This window comes from Apostichopus japonicus, chromosome 16 (genome assembly GCF_037975245.1).
Source record: "Apostichopus japonicus isolate 1M-3 chromosome 16, ASM3797524v1, whole genome shotgun sequence".
Classification (NCBI taxonomy): Eukaryota; Metazoa; Echinodermata; class Holothuroidea; order Aspidochirotida; family Stichopodidae; genus Apostichopus; species Apostichopus japonicus.
Genome location: NC_092576.1, coordinates 12,962,846 through 12,985,684, shown reverse-complemented (window position 1 = coordinate 12,985,684; position 22,839 = coordinate 12,962,846). Strand labels below are relative to the sequence as shown.

Below are 22,839 nucleotides of genomic sequence, written 5' to 3'. Positions count from 1 at the left end.
GCGAAATTTTAGTGAGCAGATTTTATTGATAACAATTTGAAGCTATGTAATCAATCATTCGAACCTTCTGGGTCCAAAAAAACTGCATACAGGTTAGTTTGTGTGACACTCTCTCAGCGGAGGGGGGAGGGGGGGGCGGCTGGACTTTATTCATCTGTTTTATCAGGAAGGAAAATAAATCAATGCGCTCCGCGCTCACATTTTGTTGCCTTGGGCTTCCGGCAAAAAATCGAAAAATCGAGCGTAGGGTTCATGCGGCCCCCTCCTTCATCATAATCATTCCATGTGGCCCTCTCCTTCAAAAGGTTGGACAACCCTGTTCCATGGTGACCTGCTGTTGTTATTTTTTGGAGTTTTGGCGAAAATCTGGGTGAAACATGAAGATACCGCTGTGAGAGGTGTCATGCAGATGGGTTGGGGAGCACTATGCTAACCTTTGACCTCTTCTATCTCCCAATCTAAGCGGTCATGGTGGCCAAAGTTGAATGTGTTGTGATAGCCCAAGCCACTAGCTATCATATGGTGGGTAGGACACGTCGTTTGGAAAGTGACCAATATAGTGTGTAAGTGATGCACGCTTCAGTTCTATTTAACCTTTTCATAATGGAGCAATTGATTGTGGTACGAGATATATACATAATAGTGCTATTGGAAGAAGAGTGTTTACTTTAACACCTAATAACTTAAAGCAAGAAGCAACTGTGCGTAATGGTAATACAGGTAACAGAAAGTTCAGTTCAAGAGTTAATACAAAACGAACCGCATAAACCTTCAATGATCGAGTGAACTGATAATGCGAATCACTGTAGATCCATTGTTGATTTATTGAATATATTGAACAGATATATTGTAAGTTTATATCTAACATTACACGCTTGACTGGTTGCACCATACCATAGTATGGAAACAACTTTAATACGTTCTGTCCATGCGCGTTTGATTCTAGTATACAGTTATATACTATACGTTCAAGCGAATTTTGATTCTGTATATATTAGTCAGTGGCTAGATATACGCTTGGTTTTATGTGACGAAGGCTTCAACACTGTTAATAACTTTTCCTAACATTTTCACACCCAGTATCTTACGGAATTTGTAGCAGTATAGAAACCATGCATATCAAAACATGGTGTCGACGATTCGCAATTGTGGTGTCCTTTATATGCTTGATTCTGTGGATTGGGTGTAATTTACGTTTGGACCAAATATTCGGAAGACATCAAGCCAGACATGCAGGTTTATCTCTGTCTTACAGGTAAAGTTAATGACATACGACAACCGTCTCTGATCAGAAAGTCTTCATGCACGGTCTTGTATGTCTCCGCTTAATATAGAGGGATAAGCATTGAAAAGCAGTGGCGGAGCGTCCATGCAGTCAGAGGGGGCGGATGCCCCACCCCCCCCCCCCACCCCCCCCCCCCACCCTGACGGACTCAAATGGACTGCTGGAGCCCTTTTCAGCTTTTTACCACTTTTTACATATTCGCGATTATTGACTTTTTTATTGCGCTCTCAAATACCTATTAACATTTGTCACATTTTGTTGGTGTAATTTTCTGACAAAATGGCGATGACACCTATTTATTCTTCGTTTATATGCAAATTAGCAAGGCCCGGAAAGGGTCATTTCCGGCGATCTAGGGAGTATCTTTATTCCGCGCCAACCTGAGGTGGCGCTCCGCTTAGATAGTGTCGAAAGCGCCCCTACAGATCATTCTCGCCCCCTGACCAATACCCCTAGCTCCGCCACTGTTGAAAAGGTAATCTTTGCAGTAGCAGTGCTAACAACCTGACCAATATTATTACAGAAAGGGCATATTTTTCTACCTATTTACTCTTCTTAGTTTTACATATTTTTAACCTTTTCTAAAAAAGGTATCGAAATCAAGAGGAAAAAGAAAAAAAAAAACATTGAGAATATCGGGAATAATTGTATCGTACTAAGATGACTTGAGGTATCATGTTATTTAAACTTAGTTGACAAAGTTCAGCTCATTAGATTTTTTAGTTTAACTCTATTTGGTTTATGAAGAAAATATCGTGATTTTTTAAAATATACTTTACATATGATTATAAATAGACTCGCGACATTACGAATTTTTCTTTCAAAATGAATTGTTAATTAATGTAACTAATACTAGATGCATCGCAGACGGCCAATACAATTGTTTTCACAGGTAATTTTTTTTTCCAATATTGTCCTAGGTTAGATTTATTTATTATTATACAAAATTTCTATAGCGCCTTATCCAACCAGAAATTGCTCTATATATATGTATATATATATATATACATATATATGTATGTATATATATATATATATTATATATATATATACATATACATAATATATATATATATATATATATATACATATATATATATATATATATATATATATATATATATATATATATATATATATATATATACATATATATATATATATATATAAAGGTTGTTCCAACTATGCAGAATTTTAACTAACATATTGTTAAAGTGCAACCAGACATAACGAAGTATTTTTCAAGTAGATCCACGTATTGTACATTGAAATACTATTGCTATATTTATATTCGGTAAATATGTTGACTTGTAAATTAGTATAACGGTTAAGCGTTGAAATGAATCACATTATCCTACAGGCCTAACAAGTTAAATCAAATTGCTTGGAGGTTGGTAAAACTGACGAATTTCAGAGCTAAACGGAATCTGAGATTTTGTTAAGACTAATATCCCTTTTTGGTTTTCCGAAAGGGAAAACTATATAGACTCACAGACGTTGCTAAATTGTTAGGGGGACCGCGAATTGCAAAGTTAGCAATGACTATGACGCGGATCGCAAACTATATAGAATTTACTATAACTGTTAGATTCGCCCAGCACCGCAGCATACAGAAACGCTGTAGGCCACTCAAAGCCTTTGGCCCGCGCTGGCAGACGGTCATTTTACACCAAAAGTTGTTATTACTAAACTCGTAAGGATCTGCACTGTTGACCAATGTTAGCATAACATCATTCAACAATTAGGATATAACATAGTCAAAGGAACATGTACGTGGTAGTATTAAATTAGTAAATGTTGATAATGTTATATACACATTTCACATGTCTTGAAATGTGAAACAATCAAAAACATATATCAATGAATAAAATAACTGCTTCCACGGCAAAAGACGTATATAGGGAACACAACTATCAGGTAATAAAGTTCTCATTCGACAACTCAAAATTAGATATTACACGTCAACCTAACGTATTACGAGTAGAAAACCCTGTGACAAAGCAGGTATGACCGTTGCAATGTCAACCTGTGAATGAATCAGGGTCATTCATCTAGAATGTATCCATGCTAATTTCTTCAACAGCGCTCCCATTTCCTATTGGGGATGCACATTTCATTTCATTTTAATTATTTGCTATACATAAGAACAATAGAACAAAGTGGTAAAGTATAAACAGGACACTAGAAAAACAATAGTAGTTTATCAAGCTAGCGACCAAAAAATAACAAATAACAATTATGAAAGAATGTACCGGTAACAATTAAGAGTAGAGAAAAATAAAAATTGCAGATTTGATTCAGAACGTTACATCTGTATCATGCCCGTGCTGAAATTTTGTGATTAAAAGTTTTGCATGGCCTGCAACAAATCACTTCCTTATAATGCTCCATTTACACAAAACAAACAAAAATATCTCACGTAAAAATGATTGTAAAAAGAGCAACTTTAAGTCAATTTGGATGAAGATAGATGGTAATAAAATAAAACGCTAACAAAGACGAGTGTGATGTCTTTATTATTCCACCACGGTAGATAAATATCTATGAGAAATCCTTTTGTGATTAATAGATCATTCGGGTTAAGTGTAGTCGTTGTTTTTTGTTTTTTTACCCGTACAGATTATTGAACGAATCAGCAGCTGTAAATATGACGAAATCCGCTTCCTTGAAAGACGTCACAGTGAGGGAAGAATGCCACGTAGTACACAGCAAGTTAAATACATGTAACAAGTTACCAAATTATTTCTTACATGAGAGCAGGCGAAGAGATTTCAACCAATCCATCATAAACTTTTGGCATATTCAAAAAGCTGGAGGATCTACCGTTGCGCATTGCATGATGAATATGATCAAACAATTAAAATTGCCTCCGACGTTTCACGGAGGTTCAAATTGTAAAGGCAAACGAGAAATGGTTGACAGAAGTTCGTACTTTAGTAATTTGTCTATTCGTCACCCGATCATAAGAGGACATGGTACGCTAGGGTTATGTGATTTTATTCATGAAAAAATTACCAAGAGGAACTGCTCTAATTTTGCAGTCTTCAGAGATCCATTAGATAGGGCAGTGTCTAATTACTTCTTTAATCGACAGATAGCATCAAGAAAGAGATACACAAACAGTGGATACGCTAAAGCTCTCAGACATAATATAACAGAGTGGATGAAGCTAGTAGGGTCAGTGACATTGCACGGATTTGCAAACGAATGGATATATGAGGAGAAAGCAAATTCGAAAGAGATTTGCAAAAACCAAAGAAGTTCTATAGTAGACGCAAATGGATGGCGCCTCGTCGACGGGTTTTTACAGAGCATCATTGATAACATGGATAGGCATTTTTCTGTCATTGGTATAATGGAGGACCTGGAAACTACTTATGAAATATTAGAGTTTGTTTACGAATTACCATTTACGAAAACGTGTCCCGGTTTACACGTAATGAAAGGCATATACGATAATACAACTCACATGAATCAGAAAACACTCAAGGAAGACGCAAAACGACAACTTATGGAGGACGAGGAAATTATGAATTTTCTTCAATTTGATATTCTCCTTTATCAAAGAGCAAAAGAAATATTTTATCAACAGAAGAAAATTCTAGAGAAATATAAACAGCTATACAATTAAGTACGAACACGAAGAAGAAGAAGGAATCAGTTTGCCTGAAGATATCATAAGCGTTATGTTAGAATAAATAGTTCCATGTCTCTATCACACTTAACTGTGAAGTGATAAGATGTTAAAGATATTTTTACTTTTGTTCAGCGCGACAGCAACATGTGTACTCTTTACATTTCACTTCACTTCACTTCACTTCACTCCACTTCACTTCACTTCACTTCACTTCACTTCACTTCACTTTACTTTACTTTACTTTACATTACTTTACTTTACTTTACTTCACTTCACTTCACTTCACTTCACTTTACTTACTTTACTTTACTTTACTTTACTTTACTTTACTTCACTTCACTTTACTTTACTTTACTTTACTTTACTTTACTTTACTTTACTTTACTTTACTTTACTTCACTTCACTTCACTTCACTTCACTGCGTTGCGTTGCATTGCGTTGCGTTGCGTTGCGTTGCATCGCGTTTCATCGCGTTGCATTGCGTTGCATTTCGTTTCGTTTCGTTTCGTTGCATTCCATTCCATTCCATTCCATTTCATTTCATTTCATTGTTACTCCTCAATATACAGTTTAAACAGTAGATAGTTACTGACATAAATGTAAATATAACGCAAGTCTAAGGAAGTGTTAAACAATTAGTACGGAAACGAAAGAGAAAAGATATCCACGACTTTTACCGTAGTTGTTTCAGATTAAATAGTTTCACATCTTGGAATCACTCAACTCTGGCAAATTTTAACAGACACAACATATCAGAATTTATCGACGACATTGAGAAGGAAACATGGAATGAGGTGTTAACTAAAGTTGATGCTAATTCAGCATACAACTCATTTTTTGAACACTTTTAATTTAACTTGCTTATAATAAGTGTTTTCTTATTCTATTAATAACTAAAGGAAATAGGCGCAAGAGAAAACATCCATGGATTACTAAGGGTATACTAATATCTATTAAAAGAAAAAACCATCCCTACAGACTTTACTCAAAAGCTACTACAAATAGCAATAAAGAAATTTATGTTGCTTACCGAAACAAGTTAAACCACATAATAAGATTTTCTTAAAGGTTATATTTTTATAACAAATTCAAAGATAGTAACAATAATGTAAATGATACCTGGGGCGTAATCAATGAGGTTCTAGAGTGAGACCGTAAGAAATCATCGTACCCATCTGTTTTCAAAGACGGCGATCACGAAACCAGCGACGATCAAGAAATTGCAAACGGCTTTAACGATTTCTTCATTAACCTTGGACCCTCACTTGCCAGCAAAATCAATCATACCGCAAAATCAAACAACCATATGTATAGCAATAATAGTACGCGAAACTATATTTTCACCTACCCTGTCAGGGAGGAGGAACTTTTACGTGTATCGAATCATTGCTTAAAGCCAAAGAAAGCAGCTGGGTATGATGATTTCAGGCCAGATATTGTTAAGCAGGTATTACCTGGCTTTCATTGTCACCCCTCTTACTCATATCAGTAACATATCGTTCACCACTGGGGTATTCCCGGACAAGCTGAAGGTTGCTAAGGTCTTACCCATTTTTAAGAAAGGAGAATCCAATATCTACGATAACTACCGACCAATCTCTATTCTATCATGTTTTTCCAAAATTCTCGAACGTCTCATGTCCAACAGAATAATCAATTTTCTCGATGCTAATGACATACTTTGCAAGGAACAATATGGATTCCGCCCTGGTCACTCAACTGAGCTTGCCCTGACAGATGCCATTGATAAATTATACGATAGCCTTGATAAGAATGTATTGGTAAATTCTTAGACCTATCAAAAGCATCTGATACCATTGACCATCGTATTCTCCTAAACAAGTTATCATTCTACGGTATTAGAGGACCAACCCTTAACTGGATGGACAGCTACTTATCGACACGTTTAACAGTATACTTCGTATAAGAACACCATGTCTGACTATGCTGAAATCCGCTGTGGTGTTCCTCGTGGTTCAATATTAGGACCACTTCTTTTCATTATATATATCAATGACATCTGTCATATCTCTAATATTGCAGAAACTATTTTATTTGCAGATGACACTAGTATATTTTTCGAATCCAATAATTTGAATACTTTACATGACAAAGTATCCATGGAGTTGAATCAATTTGACGACTGGTTTGCAACTAATAAGCTATCACTTCTTAATCTTGATAAAACCAGCTACGTTTTTTTTTCAATAAAAGTAAATCTTTTTCTTGAAAAAAAAAAGACATTTTAATGGATGGTAAGCCTATCAAGCATGTACATAGTATTAAGTTTTTAGGAGTATATATTGATAGTAAACTTACTTGGTGTGAACTTATATCAAATATTGCAAACACTGTGGCGAAAACTGTTTTCTTTCTTTCTTTTCTTTACATTGTTAAGCCTGAATTGGCTTTTTATATGTATATATTTATTACCTGTGGAAAATCAAATCAAATATTACATATTTATGTTTGTATTACATGACCCCCAAAATATGAGTACTGTTTATGAGCTAACCTTGCGTTACGTATGTTATTACATTGTATTGTTTTAGATCCTGAGTATTGTACGGGTATCCCTTGTTTTGTGTTAACCCTGTGGAATTTAAGACATTAAGTGTCTGTGTAGCTCATACCTGCAGTAGGTAGTGTATTGGATGAACGCATAAAATCATAGACTACTTTTGTTCACATTACCTCTAAATTACTCGATAGAAGAGGATGTTCGGGGAAAGTTGCTTTAATGTTGAACATCCCCCTTCCTCGCCCCTAACTTTCTTGTGAGAAAGTTCTGGTTGCAACATATACTGTAACTGTTGTCACATTTTTATTAATTAATTTATTACTGTTGTTATTTTTGGGCGTTTTGGCGAAAATCTGGGTGAAACATGAAGATACCGCAGTGAGAGATGTCATGCAGATGGGTTGGCAGGGGCGTATCCAGGATTTTCCACAAGGGGGGGGGGGCGTCAGGCATGAATGATCGCCGGCCTGGGGGATGGGTCTAAGGGGAGGGGTGGAAAATTTTTGCCTCGATAGAGTAACCTCACGTGTTATGCACGGAGCTATTATGGGCTTCCCTCAGGCAGCCCAGAGGCCTTATACACGCCCTGTGCTACGCGATAATACAAACACAATTACCATCTATGTTTCTAAAACTATTATGCCGCCGAACTTCGCCAGAACCTTTTTTTGGCACACAAAAAATAAAGCGTACGGGAGGGGGGAGGGGGGGGGGGGTTGAGCGATCACCGACATCTCACATAAAGGTCGTCATCAATTTTTTTTTTTTTTGGCTAAACTTTTTTTTTTGGGTGACGGCCAATAGGGGGGGGGCGCGCCTGTTGCGCCCCCTGGATACGCCCCTGGTTGGGGAGCACTATGCTAACCTTTGACCTCTTCTATCTCCCAATCTAAACGGTCATGGTGGCCAAAGTTGAATGTGCTGTGATAGCCCAAGCCACTAGCTATATCATATGGTAGGGTATGACACGTTGTTTGGAAAGTGATCAATATAGTGTGTAGGTCAATGGAGCAATTGATTGTGGTACGAAACATATACATAATAGAGCTATTGGAAGAAGAGTGTTTACTTTAACACCTAATAACTAAAAGCAAGAAGCAACTGTGCGTAATGGTTATACAGGTAACAACAAGTTCAGTTCAAGAGTTAATACAGAAAGAACCGCATAAACCTTCAGTGATCTAGCGTACTGATAATGCGAATCAGTGTAGGTCCATTGTTGATTTATTGAATATATTGAACAGATATATTGTAAGTTTATATCTAACATTACACGCTTGACTGGTTGCACCATACCATAGTATGGAAACAACTTTAATACGTTCTGTTCATGCGCGTTTGATTCTGTAGTATACAGTTATATACTATACGTGCAAGCGAGTATTGATTCTATATATTAGTCAGTGACTATATCCACGCTTGTTTTTATGTGACGAAGGCTTCAACACTGTTAATAACTTTTCCTAACATTTTCTCACCCAGTATCTTACGGAATTTGTAGCAGTATAGAAACCATGTATATCAAAACATGGTGTCGACGATTCGCAATTGTGGTGTCCTTTATATGCTTGATTCTGTGGATTGGGTGTAATTTACGTTTGGACCAAATATTCGGAAGACATCAAGCCAGACATGCAGGTTTATCTCTGTCTTACAGGTAAAGTTAAAGACATACGACAACCGTCTCTGATCAGAAAGTCTTCATGCACGGTTTTGTCTGTCTCCTTTTAATATAGAGGGATAAGCATTGAAAAGCAGTGGCGGAGCGTCCATGCAGTCAGAGGGGGCGGATGCCCCCCCCCCCAATTGACGGACTCAAATGGACTGCTGGCGCCCTTTTCAGCTTTTTACCACTTTTGACTTATTCGCGATTATTGACTTTTTTATTGCGCTCTCAAATACCTATTGACATTTGTCACATTTTGTTGGTGTAATTTTCTGACAAAATGGCGATGACACCTATTTATTCTTCGTTTATATGCAAATTAGCAAGGCCCGGAAAGGGTCATTTCCGGCGATCTATAGGGAGTATCTTTATTCCTCGCCAACCTGAGGTGGCGCTCCGCTTAGATAGTGTCGAAAGCGCCCAGGCTACAGACCATTCTCGCCCCCTGACCAATACCCCTAGTAGCTCCGCCACTGTTGAAAAGGTAATCTTTGCGGTAGCAGTGCTAACAACCTGACCAATATTATTACAGAAAGGGCATATATTTCTACCTACTTACTCTTCTTAGTTTTATTTTACATATTTTTAACCTTTTCTAAAAAAGGTATCGAAATGAAGAGGAAAAAGAAAGAAAACATTGAGAATATCGGGAATAATTGTATCGTATGAAGATGATATGTAACTTGTTATTTAAAATTTAAAGTTCAGCTCATTAGATTAACTATACTCTATTTGGTTTATGAAGAAAATATCGTGATTTAAAAAAAATATATATTTTACATGTGACTCACGACAATATGAATTTTTCTTCCAAAAGCAGTTGTTAATTAATGTCAATAATACTATAGTTGTATCGCAGACGGCCAATACAATTTTTTTAACAGGTTAATTTTTTTTCCAATATTGTCCTAGGTTAGATTTATTTATTATTTATTATTACATAAAATTTCTATTGCGCCTTATCCAATCAGAAATTGCTCTAAGGCGCTTTACAGTAAAATACATACAAACATGATATAAAAATATATAAATCGATAATGTAAGGTATAAAAAGGGTAGATGTAAGTTATCCGGGAAAGAACAGCCACCTAATTAATATCCTCATAATTATAACATAACCTCCATTCTAGACTGTTTTAAAAAATCATCGGCATATTATGATTTTCAAGCAGAATCAAAAGTAACCAACTACTCCCCAAATACAAAGAATCCACATAGAGTTTGGTCCATATATAGTGTTGTCCACCTTAAGACTACGAAATTTTATCTTTATACTTACATACAGATCACTTGTGATACAATGTAGTATACTTTATATATATATATATATATATATATATATATATATATATATATATATATATATATATACTGTGTTCGTTATTTACACCATTGACAGAATAAATCATGGACAAGAATTCAAGGCATGGCAGCTTCATATACTTAATAGCATTACATCTCTCGGGTTTTATTCGTCGATATGTTTATTTCACAGATATATCGTAACAAATGTTCTGTTTGGCCTCTCGTTTTAATTTTTGTCTTTGTTAACTGACATGTAGGCAGTGTATATATATATGTGTATATATATATGTGTATATATATATATATATATATGTATATATATATGTATATATATATATATATACATATATATATATATATATATACATATATATATATATATATATATCAACACACATAGTTCATATATATATATATATATAGTGCGGGTGTGTGTGTGTGTTTGTGAGTATATATATATATATATATATATATATATATATATATATATACATAAGTGCGGGTGTTTGTGTTTGTGAGTATATATATATATAAAGGTTGCTCCAACTATGCAGAATTTTAACTAACATATTGTTAAAGTGCAACCAGACATAACGAAATATTTTTCAAGTAGAACCACGGATTGTACATTGAAATACTATTGCTATATCTATATTTGGTAAATATGTTTAATTTTAAATTAGTATTACGGTTAGTGTTGAAATGAATCACATTATCCTACAGGCCTAACAAGTTAAATCAAATTGCTTGGAGGTTGGCAATAGTGACGAATTTCAGAGATTACGGAATCTGAGATTTTGTTAAGACCAATATCCATTTTTGGTTTTCCGAAAGGGAAAAATATGTATACAGACTCACAGACGTTGCTAAATTGTTAGGGGGACCGCGGATTGCACAGTCAGCAATGACTATGACACGGATCGCAAACTATATAGAATTTACTATAACTGTTAGATTCGCCCAGCACGGCAGCATACAGACACGCTGTAGGCCACTCAAAGCCTTTGGCCCGCACCGGCAGACAGTCATTCCCCCCCCCCCCAAAAAAAAAGGTTGTTATTACTAAACTCGTAAGGATCTGCACTGCTTACCAATGTTAGCATAAAATCATTCAACAAGTAGGATATAACATAGTCAAAGGAACATGTACGTGGTAGTATTAAATTAGTAAATGTTGATAATATTATATACACATTTAACATGTCTTGAAATGTGAAACAATCAAAAACACATATAACTTTGAAATATATCAATGAATACAATAACTGCTTCCACGGCAGAGGACGCTTATAGGGAACACAACTATCAGGTTATCAAGTTCTCATTCGACAATTCAAACATCGATATTACATGTCAACCTAACGCATTACGACTAGAAAACCTTGTGACAAAGCAGGTATGACCGTTGCAATGTCAACCTGTGAATTATAATCAGGGTCACTCATCTTGTGTGTATCCAGGTGTGTAGCGAGAAATTTGCCAAGAGAGGGGCGAACCTGTAGGCAAACTATCAGAGCCGTAGATTCGGTATGAAAACTATCTAAGCGTAGCGCCACCATGATGTTTGGCGCGAAGCGTACAAGAAAATTGTGGCAGAAAATGCCTCCCAGATCGCTGGAAATGGCACTTCCCAGGCCTTGTAAGTTGCATCTAAGCCTTTTCTATTTTGAATTTACTAGCGATATCATAAAAACATACAAAAAAATATGCTCAAGGGGGGAGGGAGCGGTATCCCTTTCAGCCCCCCCCCCCCCTTGGTTACGCGCCTGAGAGTATCCATGCTTAATTCTTCAACATAGCTCTCATTTCCTTTTGGGGATACACATTTCATACTGTAGATTTGATTTAGAACGTTTACATCTGTATCTTGCCAGTGCTGAAATGTTGTGATTAAAGGTTTGTCATGGCCTTCACTAAAACACTTCATTATAATGTTCCATTTTACAACAACAAAAATCCCGTAAAATTGATTATAAAAAGAGCAACTTTAAGTCAATTTGGATGAAGATAGATTGTAATAAAATAGAACGCTAACAAAAACGAGTGTGATGTCCTTATTATTCCACCACGATAGATAAATATCTATGAGAAATCCTTTTGTGATTAATAGATCATTCGGGTTAAGTGTAGTCGTTGTTTTTTTGTTTTTTTACCCGTACAGATTATTGAACGAATCAGCAGCTGTAAATATGACGAAATCCGCTTCCTTGAAAGACGTCACACCGAGGGAAGAATGCCACGTTGTACACAGCAAGTTAAATACATGTAACAAGTTACCAAATTATTTCTTACATGAGAGCAGGCAAAGAGATTTCAACCAATCCATTATAAACTTCTGGCACATTCAAAAAGCTGGAGGATCTACCGTTGCGCATTGCATGATGAATATGATCAAACAAGCAAAATTGCCTCCGACGTTTCACGGAAATTCAAATTGTAAAGCCAAACTAGAAATGGTTGAGAGAAGTTCGTACTTTAGTAATTTGTCTATTCGTCACCCGATCATAAGAGGACATGGTACGCTAGGGTTATGTGATTTTATTCATGAAAAAATTACCAAGAGAAACTGCTCTAATTTTGCAGTCTTCAGAGATCCATTAGATAGGGCAGTGTCTCATTACTTCTTTAATCGACAGATAGCGTCAAGAAAGGGAAAAACATACAGTGGATACGCTAAAGCTCTCAATAATAATATAACAGAGTGGATGAAGCTAGTAGGGTCAGTGACATTGCACGGATTTGCAAACGAATGGCTGTTTGAGGAGAGAGGAAATTCGCAAGAGATTTGCAAACAGCAAAGAAGTTCTATTGCAAGCGGATGGCGCCTCGTCGACGGGTTTCTACAGAGCATCATTGATAACATGGATAGGCATTTTTCTGTCATTGGTATAATGGAGGACCTGGAAACTACTTATGAAATATTAGAGGAGGTTTACGGATTACCATTTACGAAAACGTGTCCCGGTTTACACGTAATGAAAGGCATATACGATAATACAACTCACATGAATCAGAAAACACTCAAGGAAGACGCAAAACGACAACTTATGGAGGACGAGGAGATTATGAATTTACTTCAATTTGATATTCTCCTTTATCAAAGAGCAAAAGAAATATTTTATCAACAGAAGAAAATTCTAGAGAAATATAAACAGCTATACAAATAAGTACGAACACGAAGAAGAAGAAGGAATCAGTTTGCCTGAAGATATCATAAGCGTTATGTTAGAATAAATAGTTCCATGTCTCTATCACACTTAACTGTGAAGTGATAAGATTTTAAAGATATCTTTACTTTTGTTCAGCGCGACAGCAACATGTGTACTCTTTACATTTCATTTCATTTCACTTCACTTCACTTCACTTCACTTCACTTCACTTCACTTCACTTCACTTCACTTCACTTCACTTCACTTCACTTCACTTCACTTCACTTCACTTCACTTCACTTCACTTCACTTCACTTCACTTCACTTCACTTCACTTTACTTTACTTTACTTTACTTTACTTTACTTTACTTTACTTTACTTTACTTTACTTTACTTTACTTTACTTTACTTTACTTTACTTCACTTCACTTCACTTCACTTTAATTCACTTCACTTCACTTCACTTCACTTCACTTCACTTCACTTCACTTCACTTCACTTCACTTTACTTTACTTCACTTTACTTTACTTTACTTTACTTTACTTTACTTTACTTTACTTTACTTTACTTCACTTCACTTCACTTCACTTCACTGCGTTGCGTTGCGTTGCGTTGCATCGCGTTTCATCGCGTTGCATTGCGTTGCATTTCGTGTCGTTTCGTTTCGTTGCATTCCATTGCATTCCATTGCATTCCATTGCATTCCATTGCATTCCATCCCATCCCATCCCATCCCATCCCATCCCATCCCATTCCATCCCATCCCATCCCATCCCATTCCATTCCATTCCATTCCATTCCATTCCATTCCATTCCATTCCATTCATTTCATTGTTACTCCTCAATATACAGGTTAAACAGCAGATAGTTACTAACATAAATGTAAATACAACGAAAGTGAAGGAAGTGTTAAACAATTAGTACGGAAACGAAAGAGAAAAGATATCCACTACTTTTACCGTAGTTGTTTCAGATTAAATAGTCTCCCATCTTGGAATCATTCAACTCTGGGATGATATAACAGATTTATGTTTGTATTACATGGCCCCCAAAATATGAGCACTGTTTATGAGCTAACCTTGCGTTACGTATGTTATTACATTGTACTGTTTTTGAAAATGAGTATTGTACAGGTGACCCTTGTTTTGTGTTAACCCTGTGGAATTTAAGACATTAAGTGTCTGTGTAGCTCATACCTGCAATACGGTAGTGTATTGGATGAACGCATAAAATCATAGACTACTTTTGTTCACATTACTAAATTACTCGATAGAAGAGGATGTTTGGGGAAAGTTGCTTTAATGTTGAACATCCCCCTTCCTCGCCCCCCTAACTTTCTTGTGAGAAAGTTCTGGTTGCAACATATACTGTAACTGTTGTCACATATTTATTAATTTTAGCAAATTTAACCAAATATACCCCAACAGACTGGATATTTTCTTGTTTTTCTGTGTGTTGATTTCTTTAACTCATTCTAGAATGATAGCTATCATATCCACCTTGTGAAAATTGATGTCTTTTGTGAATACATCCGGCGTTATCCATTAGTAACAATATATCTCGTTGAAATATAGGGGACTTCCCTGTGGAGGGCGTTGTGGTCAAGTGGTTAAGGCAGTGGACTTGTGATCTAAGGATTACACTTACATTACATTACGCCCTGGCCAGATCATTGCGTTGTGTCCTTGGGCAAGGCGCTTTATCTCCATTGCCTCTCTTCACCCAGGTGTATAAATGGGGACCTGCGAGGTAACTTGTAAATATAGTTGCCTGCGCCGGTTTGTGGCTGCACCCTATGGGAAGTCCCCCGGGGGACACGTGGTTGTGGTGCACTGTGGTGCCCCAGGAGAGATTGATCGAATTGTGCACACTTTGGTGTGTGGGTGTGACAAGTTACCAATGACCAGGGGTTAGGTTGTAAAGTCGTGTGAGGAGGCATTAGCCTCATACAAGACTGTAAACCTTCAACTTCAACTTCCCACAAAATGATTGCCCCGGGCCTCTCACAAACATAACCCGGCCCTGAGTCTTACCATCGTGTGACTCAAGGCCCGCCTTGCCTATATACATATTATTAATAGGCCTATAGTATAGGCTCAAGGCCCGCCTTTTCTTTTTGCGTAGTATTAATAGGCCTATAGTATAGGCTCAAGGCCCGCCTTTTCTCTTTGCGTAGTATTAATAGGCCTATAGTATAGGCTCAAGGCCCGTCTTGTCTATATGCGTATTATTAATAGGCCTATAGTATAGGCTCAAGGCCCGCCTTGCCAATATGCGTATTATTAATAGGCCTATAGTATAGGCTCAAGGCCCGCCTTGCCTATATGCGTATTATTTATAGGCCTATAGTATAGGCTCAAGGCCCGCCTTGCCTAAATGCGTAGTATTAAGAGGCCTATAGTATAGGCTCAAGGCCCGTCTTGCCTATATGCGTATTATTTATAGGCCTTTAGTATAAGCTCAAGGCCCGCCTTGTCTATATGAGTATTATCAATAGGCCTATAGGATAGGCCGAATTGGGTTTTAGGTAGAATGCTTAATGAACGGGGTACCCGGGAGACCGACCGAACCGTGGAGACACTTATCCGATTCCGATTTTTGGGACTGGTCCCATCACTTATCCTCACCTCCCACTCCCCCACCCAGTAAAGAATCCTTATTAAGCGGTCTACTTGTGACCCTAAACGAGCACCAAGAAAAACTGTAGCCATAGAATGATGGCTGAGAACATATTGAAGAGTAACTTTTTAAGAAAAGTTACGGCCATGATAGAAACTGGGCTTATGGAATGGAATATACATTTTAAGAAAAAGTCGCAAAGGAAAGAAGCTGGACATGAAAACCAAACTACCGAACGACTGATCCGCTCTCAACCCCAGTACCCTTGCAACGGGACTGTGACTGTGTGATAATTGTCGGGTGTGTATCACCATTCCCCTCGAAAGGGAACAGATACTACACATGACCTTAGCCAAAAGGCCGAAAAACGACCTCGATACTTAAACATATCACGTAATTGGTCGGCTGGAATTCCCCCTTTTTTTTAGAAAGTAGAAGACACGGTTTTCAAATCCACAAACTTCCATTCAAACCCAAACCCTTAAATGCAGCTTCAATAGCCAAATCCTTTAGTTGAGAGCCAATCCCCTTCATGGATGACTGCTCAGTCCTTTTCTTGTCCCACCGTACCATTGCGGAAGGCAAACACTGGATATCTAAGGAAATTTTGCAAGTCTATTGAACAAGGAAACACACACAGCATGGTAATCCCATGCTTCACTGATATGGTGTTTTGTGTGGTTTTGAATTGCAAGTGCCTATGATCGGTCCGAGATCTTGATTCTGTATCTGAGAATTAGTCAGCAAACTACACCAGTTGCGAACTGTGCGAGTGTGCTGGAGAAAGAATGGTCCAAACTCGTAACAATACTTAACAATATTATATATAGAAATCAAGCAGTTAAAGACATGGCACGTAGGAAATACTTGAAATACGCCTTGGTTATATTGTTCATCATATGCTTGATTTGGTGGATTGGATTCGAGGTACCTTCGGGCCGAAGAGACGCTAGAAATCAACCTAATTCGAATTCATCAGGTCAAGCTCACAGGTAAAGACATAATTTTTGGACAATTGTACATTCGGCCTATGTGCTGGTCTGGTCTCTCTTTCACGGGGGTGGGTGCATGCGTGGCTTTAGGCAGAATTGTAGTCTCGTTGGTGTGTCATTTGTTTTGTCCACTCCCTTACTTGAGTGGCGAGGTTGCTGCCTTTGGGGTTACATAATAACTATCGTTTAAATCATAGCGATTTTGCCGCACTTACAAAGAACAGGCGTGTTTCAGATTTGACCCGGGGGATTTTAAATTAATAACTTATATAACATATCGTCAGTTACTGTCGTCTCTCGGCATCGAATGTTGCCAGAAGCAAAAACAGGTTAACAACATCATAATATATTTCAACATCAACAATCATAGCTCAAGAAAAATGTTTAAGTCAGTAATATATAGCTTTTAAGTCAGTAATATATAGCTCTATATGCTATTTGTTTTTAAGGCTGTTCAACTTTAAATATGTTCGGCCTATCTCTGTAATGCTTCTTTAAGTGTAAATCGACGAGACAGTATACGACGACAGGATGAAGCAAAACAACTGAGTACGTCAAATGATATACTTTAATGATATAGACATGATGAAATAACATGATGATATAAGCATGATGATATAAACAAAACAATATAGCATGATGTTATAGCATCATGATATATCATGATGATATAAACATAACAATATAGCATCGGATGTTATAGCATGATGATGTATCATGATTATATAAGATGATGATATAAACATGATGATATGAGCATGATGATATAAACATAACAATATAGCATGATGTTATAGCATCATGATATATCATGATGATATAAAGCATGATGAGATAAGATGATGATATAAACATGATGATATGAGCATGATGATATAACATAATAATATGAGCATGATGATATAAACATAACAATATAGCATGATGTTATAGCATGATGATATATCACGATGATGTAAGCATGATGATATAAGATGATGATATAAACATGATGATATGAGCATGATGATATAAACATAACAATATAGCATGATGTTATAGCATGATGATATATCATGATGATGTAAGCATGATTATATAAGATGATGATACAACATGATGATATAAACATGATGATATGAGCATGATGATATAAACATAACAATATAGCATGATGTTATAGCATGATGATGTAAAGCATGATGATATAACATGATGATATAAGCATGATGATATGAACATAATGATATTGCATGATGATATCGCATGATGCTGTAAACACGGCGATATAAGCATGTTGATAGATGTATAATGATAAGCATACGGTACTTCTATAAGCATGATAATATAGCATGATGATAAGAACATGACGAATACAGTGTTAGATTTTAGTTGTTCGAGATTACCGACAGTAGTAAGCTGTGTGTGTGTATTTTCTGGGATCGATGGTGGTGTCTAACACTTCTGTAACACCTCATTCGAAACTAGGTCAGATTACCGGCATTAGACGTTTCTTTTTGCGCGAGTCTTCACACCCTTCAAAGGATTGGTTCATTTGTCATACATGTTTATGCTATATGAAAGAAGACAATAAAAGAAACACAATGGTGAAAAAACTGTTCAAATATCTTATTCTGTTATGGAGATATTCAAGTTTAAAGTTCTATCTGATTGTGTAGAAACTGCTGAAAACAGACTAGTTGTGATGTCACATCCTCACATTTCTGAAAAGTCTTTGTTATTTTACTAAAATGTTTTGTGAGATTTTATGACTTACAACCAAAACATGTCATGTGGATCTCATATTTGTCAAGGGAAGTATCAGAGATTTAACATCTGAAGAAATTTTGATTATATTTTGTCAGATTTGTGAAAAATATGTATTTAATTTTTATTGAAATATATTCACACATGTTAAGAAAGTAAGGATAAGACATCACACCCTCACAGTTAGTCTTTCTACACCAGTCATTTTCAAAGAAATTTATTTTATCTTCAAAGCGTGATATCTCCTAAACAGAGCATGCTATCATGGTAGTTTCTTTTTGCCTTTTTGAGCTCTTTCATACAACATACACATGTCAGACACCTGAACCAATCCTTTATGATTGAAAAGAATATCTGGCAGGGCGTTTAAGAACATTATGAACTAATATAAACATTTGACCTGTGACCACGTGACCTTTATTCTTAGTTACCATGTTAATTACATATATTTGAATAACCATGACATTAGTCACTATACCTGTGAATGTGTAATGTCAATTCAATATTTCACCATTTTGATTTATTTCACCTCCGGCCTTTCTTTCTGAGGATTTAACACAAGTTCCTTTTCATGGGCACTTTCCTGGCAAGTTCGACGAAAAATCGGATCAGCGGCGTATAGGAGTTTTGAGAATTATCGCTCTAGCAGACACAAACACACACTTAGATAATATACACACGGTCAGCTTTTGACCCTCAAGCCCCCCACTCCCCTGATATGGACTTCTGATCACCCTCGATTATTCCACCATGGATGTTCCTCCTCACCGCGGGACGCGCTACTCACGAGTGAACACTTATTATTACCACTACCGACCGTTACTGTGTCAAATTTTCAACGAATTACAACATATCATGAGATGAAAACAAAAAAGTTTTCGAGTCTGTTTTAATATTCTGCAACAATTCAAGAAGGTCACTTAAATTCTTCGTTTACAATATTTAGTTAGATATCTGAAACAATATTTATTTAATATACATTGATATTTATATTTATTAAGGAAATACAATTTTGTCAACACCACGCTACACTGATTCTATTGTACATCGTTGACGAAACAAATTATGTTGCGGACAGACAATCTCTCACGTCGCGCATGGACTATAACCCCCCCCCCCCCCAAAAAAAAAAGACTATATAAATGTAATTAACACTGTAACACAACTAAAATTGCATTGGAAGGCTAGAGTAGGCGGTCAGTTTAACTGTAAGTTTGCAAAACAAATTTAAGTGGAACACAATCAATTGATACGTGACATCTATAGCACGTCTGTACGTGGCCATAGCTATTGTCAGTTTGTACGCGTGGTGTTGGCAACGACTAGTTGGGAGTATATATGGTGTTTACTTTTGTCAAATTGATCCAACTTGTAATGTTAACGTTTGAGTTTTTTAGCCTGCAGGGATTTGGTCAAAAAAAATCCCTTTTAGAAATTGATTGCGCAGAAGCTGAGTAAATTTACAAGACTATCAATAAGGAGTGACGAAAGTAAAGAAAAAAGATGCAATATATTGAGTCACCATTAGTAATTCTGTATTTGTTATATTCTTCAGCGATAAGTAAACGCTATATGATAAAACGTTCCTTCGATTTAAGTTTAATTATTCTTTTTTTTTTTTTTTGGCAGGCTATTCCCAACATCACCTTTAACTATAACGAAATCCGACCACGTGCAACTGCCATCGACGAGGGAAGAATGCCACGTTGTACACAGCAAGTTAAATACATGTAACAAATTACCAAATTATTTCTTACATGAGAGCAGGCGAAGGGATTTCAACCAATCCATCATCAATTTCTGGCATATTCAAAAAGCTGGAGGATCTACCGTTGGACATTGCATGATTAATATGATGAAACAATTAAACATGCCTGAGACGTTTCACGGAGGTTCAAATTGTAAAAACAAGCGAGAAATGATGGACAGAAGTTCGTACTTTATTAATGTGTCTCTTCCTCACCCGATCGTAAGAGGACATGGTACGCTTGGGTTATGTGATTTTATTCAAGAAAGAATTACCAGGAGAAACTGTTCAAATTTTGCAATCTTCAGAGATCCGTTAGATAGGGCAGTGTCTAATTACTTCTTTAATCGACAGATAGCAACAAAAAAGGGACACACAAACAGTGGATACGCTAAAGCTCTCAATAATAATATAACAGAGTGGATGAAGTTAGTAGGGTCAGTGACATTGCACGGGTTTGCAAACGAATGGCGATTTGAGGAGAAAGAAAATTCGCAAGAGATTTGCAAAGAGCAAAGAAGTTCTATTGTAGAAGCAAAGGGATGGCGTCTCGTCGACGGGTTTTTACAGAGCATCATTGATAACATGGATAGGCATATTTCTGTCATTGGTATAACGGAGGACCTGGAGACTACTTATGAAATATTAGAGTTTGTTTACGGATTACCATTTACGAAAACGTGTACCGGTTTACACGTAATGAAAGGCAAATACGACAATATAACTCATACGAAGCAGGACACACTCAAGGAAGACGCAAAACGACAACTTATGGAGGACGAGGAGGTTATGAATTTACTTCAATTTGATATTCTCCTTTATCAAAGAGCAAAAGAAATATTTTATCAACAGAAGGAAATTCTAGCAAAATACAAAGAGGTTACAAATTAAACTCCAAAGAAAGGAGGCGATTAGGGGATGATATGTGTGAGTGTGGGGGGGGGTGGGGATGGGGTGGGAGTGTTCCAAGTAGGGCTTGCTTATAATATCAGCAGCTTGTGTTGTACGGAATAGTATCAAATTTCTTTCACAAGTTGTTGTGAGATAATAAATAAACTGTGTGTTTGGAACCTTTGTCTGTATTATATTGTAACGGGACTACACTAAAATGTGTCCTAACTTCTGCTTGAGGTTAGGACAGAGAGGCTTGAGTTTTGTTAGTCAAATTTCACTTCTACTCACCTATGTATATGTTCACTGCACATTCGTCAGCTGCCAAAATAATAATTATATTATAATATTAATAATAGTAATATCTTTTTTATGCTGCCAATGATGATTAAGATAATATATGGAATTGTAAGTACTAAGTTTCTACTTTCTTGCATATATATTACATATTTTGAGATATAAACTTTGAAACATAAACATTTCTTTCGGTTCCGCCGCAACATATTTCATTTACAACATCAGTTAAAGTTAATCTTGTTTTGTGTTTGTTTTTTAACTTTGTCTCTGGCTACCCTGTGTATATAATAAATGTTATTATGTCACTGTTCCTCTTTCTCTCCCCGGTGTCTGGCGTTTTTCTTCTGCTCCCTCCTTTTTCTCTCTTCTTTTTCTTTTCCCTTCCTTCCTCTCCTTCCGCTCCCTCCTCCTCTTTCCCCCCTCTTTTTACCTGTTTTTCTTCACTCTTTTTATTCTCTCCTCTTTTTCTTACCCGGGTACGCGCGCCCCCAACACCCCCCCCCCCCGGATAAGCGCCTGTTGTGCGAACACTGACTGACTAAGTAGAAATATCACTTTATCTGGCATCAACGTACTTACCGACTAAATCTAGCTGAGGGCGATATGACGTTTAGTTCGGGTAGTAACCTGGGTGAGGTATCTGTGCCAGTGTATTTGCACTTGTGGAGTTGTCCCGGAGCTAATTGCCGGGGATTGGGGATAATTGTCCTCGGGGGTAATTGTCCGGGGGGTTTAGATTCGAATGAGGTGTAACTAAAGTGTTAGACACCAGTGTACAGTCATACGTACAGCTACGGTCAATACCCACAACACAGTGTACATAGCAGCGTGGACATCTCAGGTCTAGATAAAAGATAACAGGGTAACACGTTTCATTACTGTCTACATTTTGTAGCGACAAGAAGAAAACGTCATTTGCAAGCGACGGAAAGTTAACTTTTTTCAGAGCGCGGCACACGGTTTGGGGCGAGTCTTCAATGC

At 36.8% G+C, this 22,839-nt stretch overlaps 1 protein-coding gene across 4 annotated transcripts; it reads left to right on the top strand.

Moving 5' to 3' along the window:
* Nucleotides 1-948: 948 nt before the first annotated feature.
* LOC139983064 (uncharacterized) lies at nt 949-21,604 on the top strand. Of its 4 annotated transcripts, none has more exons than XM_071996404.1 (3): nt 949-1,255; nt 8,927-9,101; nt 12,577-14,999. In XM_071996404.1, the coding sequence occupies exons 1-3, from the start codon at nt 1,231-1,233 to the stop codon at nt 13,580-13,582; spliced, it is 1,206 nt and encodes a 401-aa protein (XP_071852505.1). In that variant the 5' UTR covers nt 949-1,230; the 3' UTR covers nt 13,583-14,999. The 4 variants fall into 4 exon arrangements, 3 of the variants coding, with proteins under 3 accessions (XP_071852505.1, XP_071852507.1, XP_071852506.1); XR_011798491.1 differs by having other exon boundaries at nt 973-1,255; nt 3,905-9,101; XM_071996406.1 differs by lacking the exons at nt 949-1,255; nt 12,577-14,999 and adding an exon at nt 20,553-21,604 and having other exon boundaries at nt 8,244-9,101.
* The last annotated feature ends 1,235 nt before the right edge of the window (nt 21,605-22,839 follow it).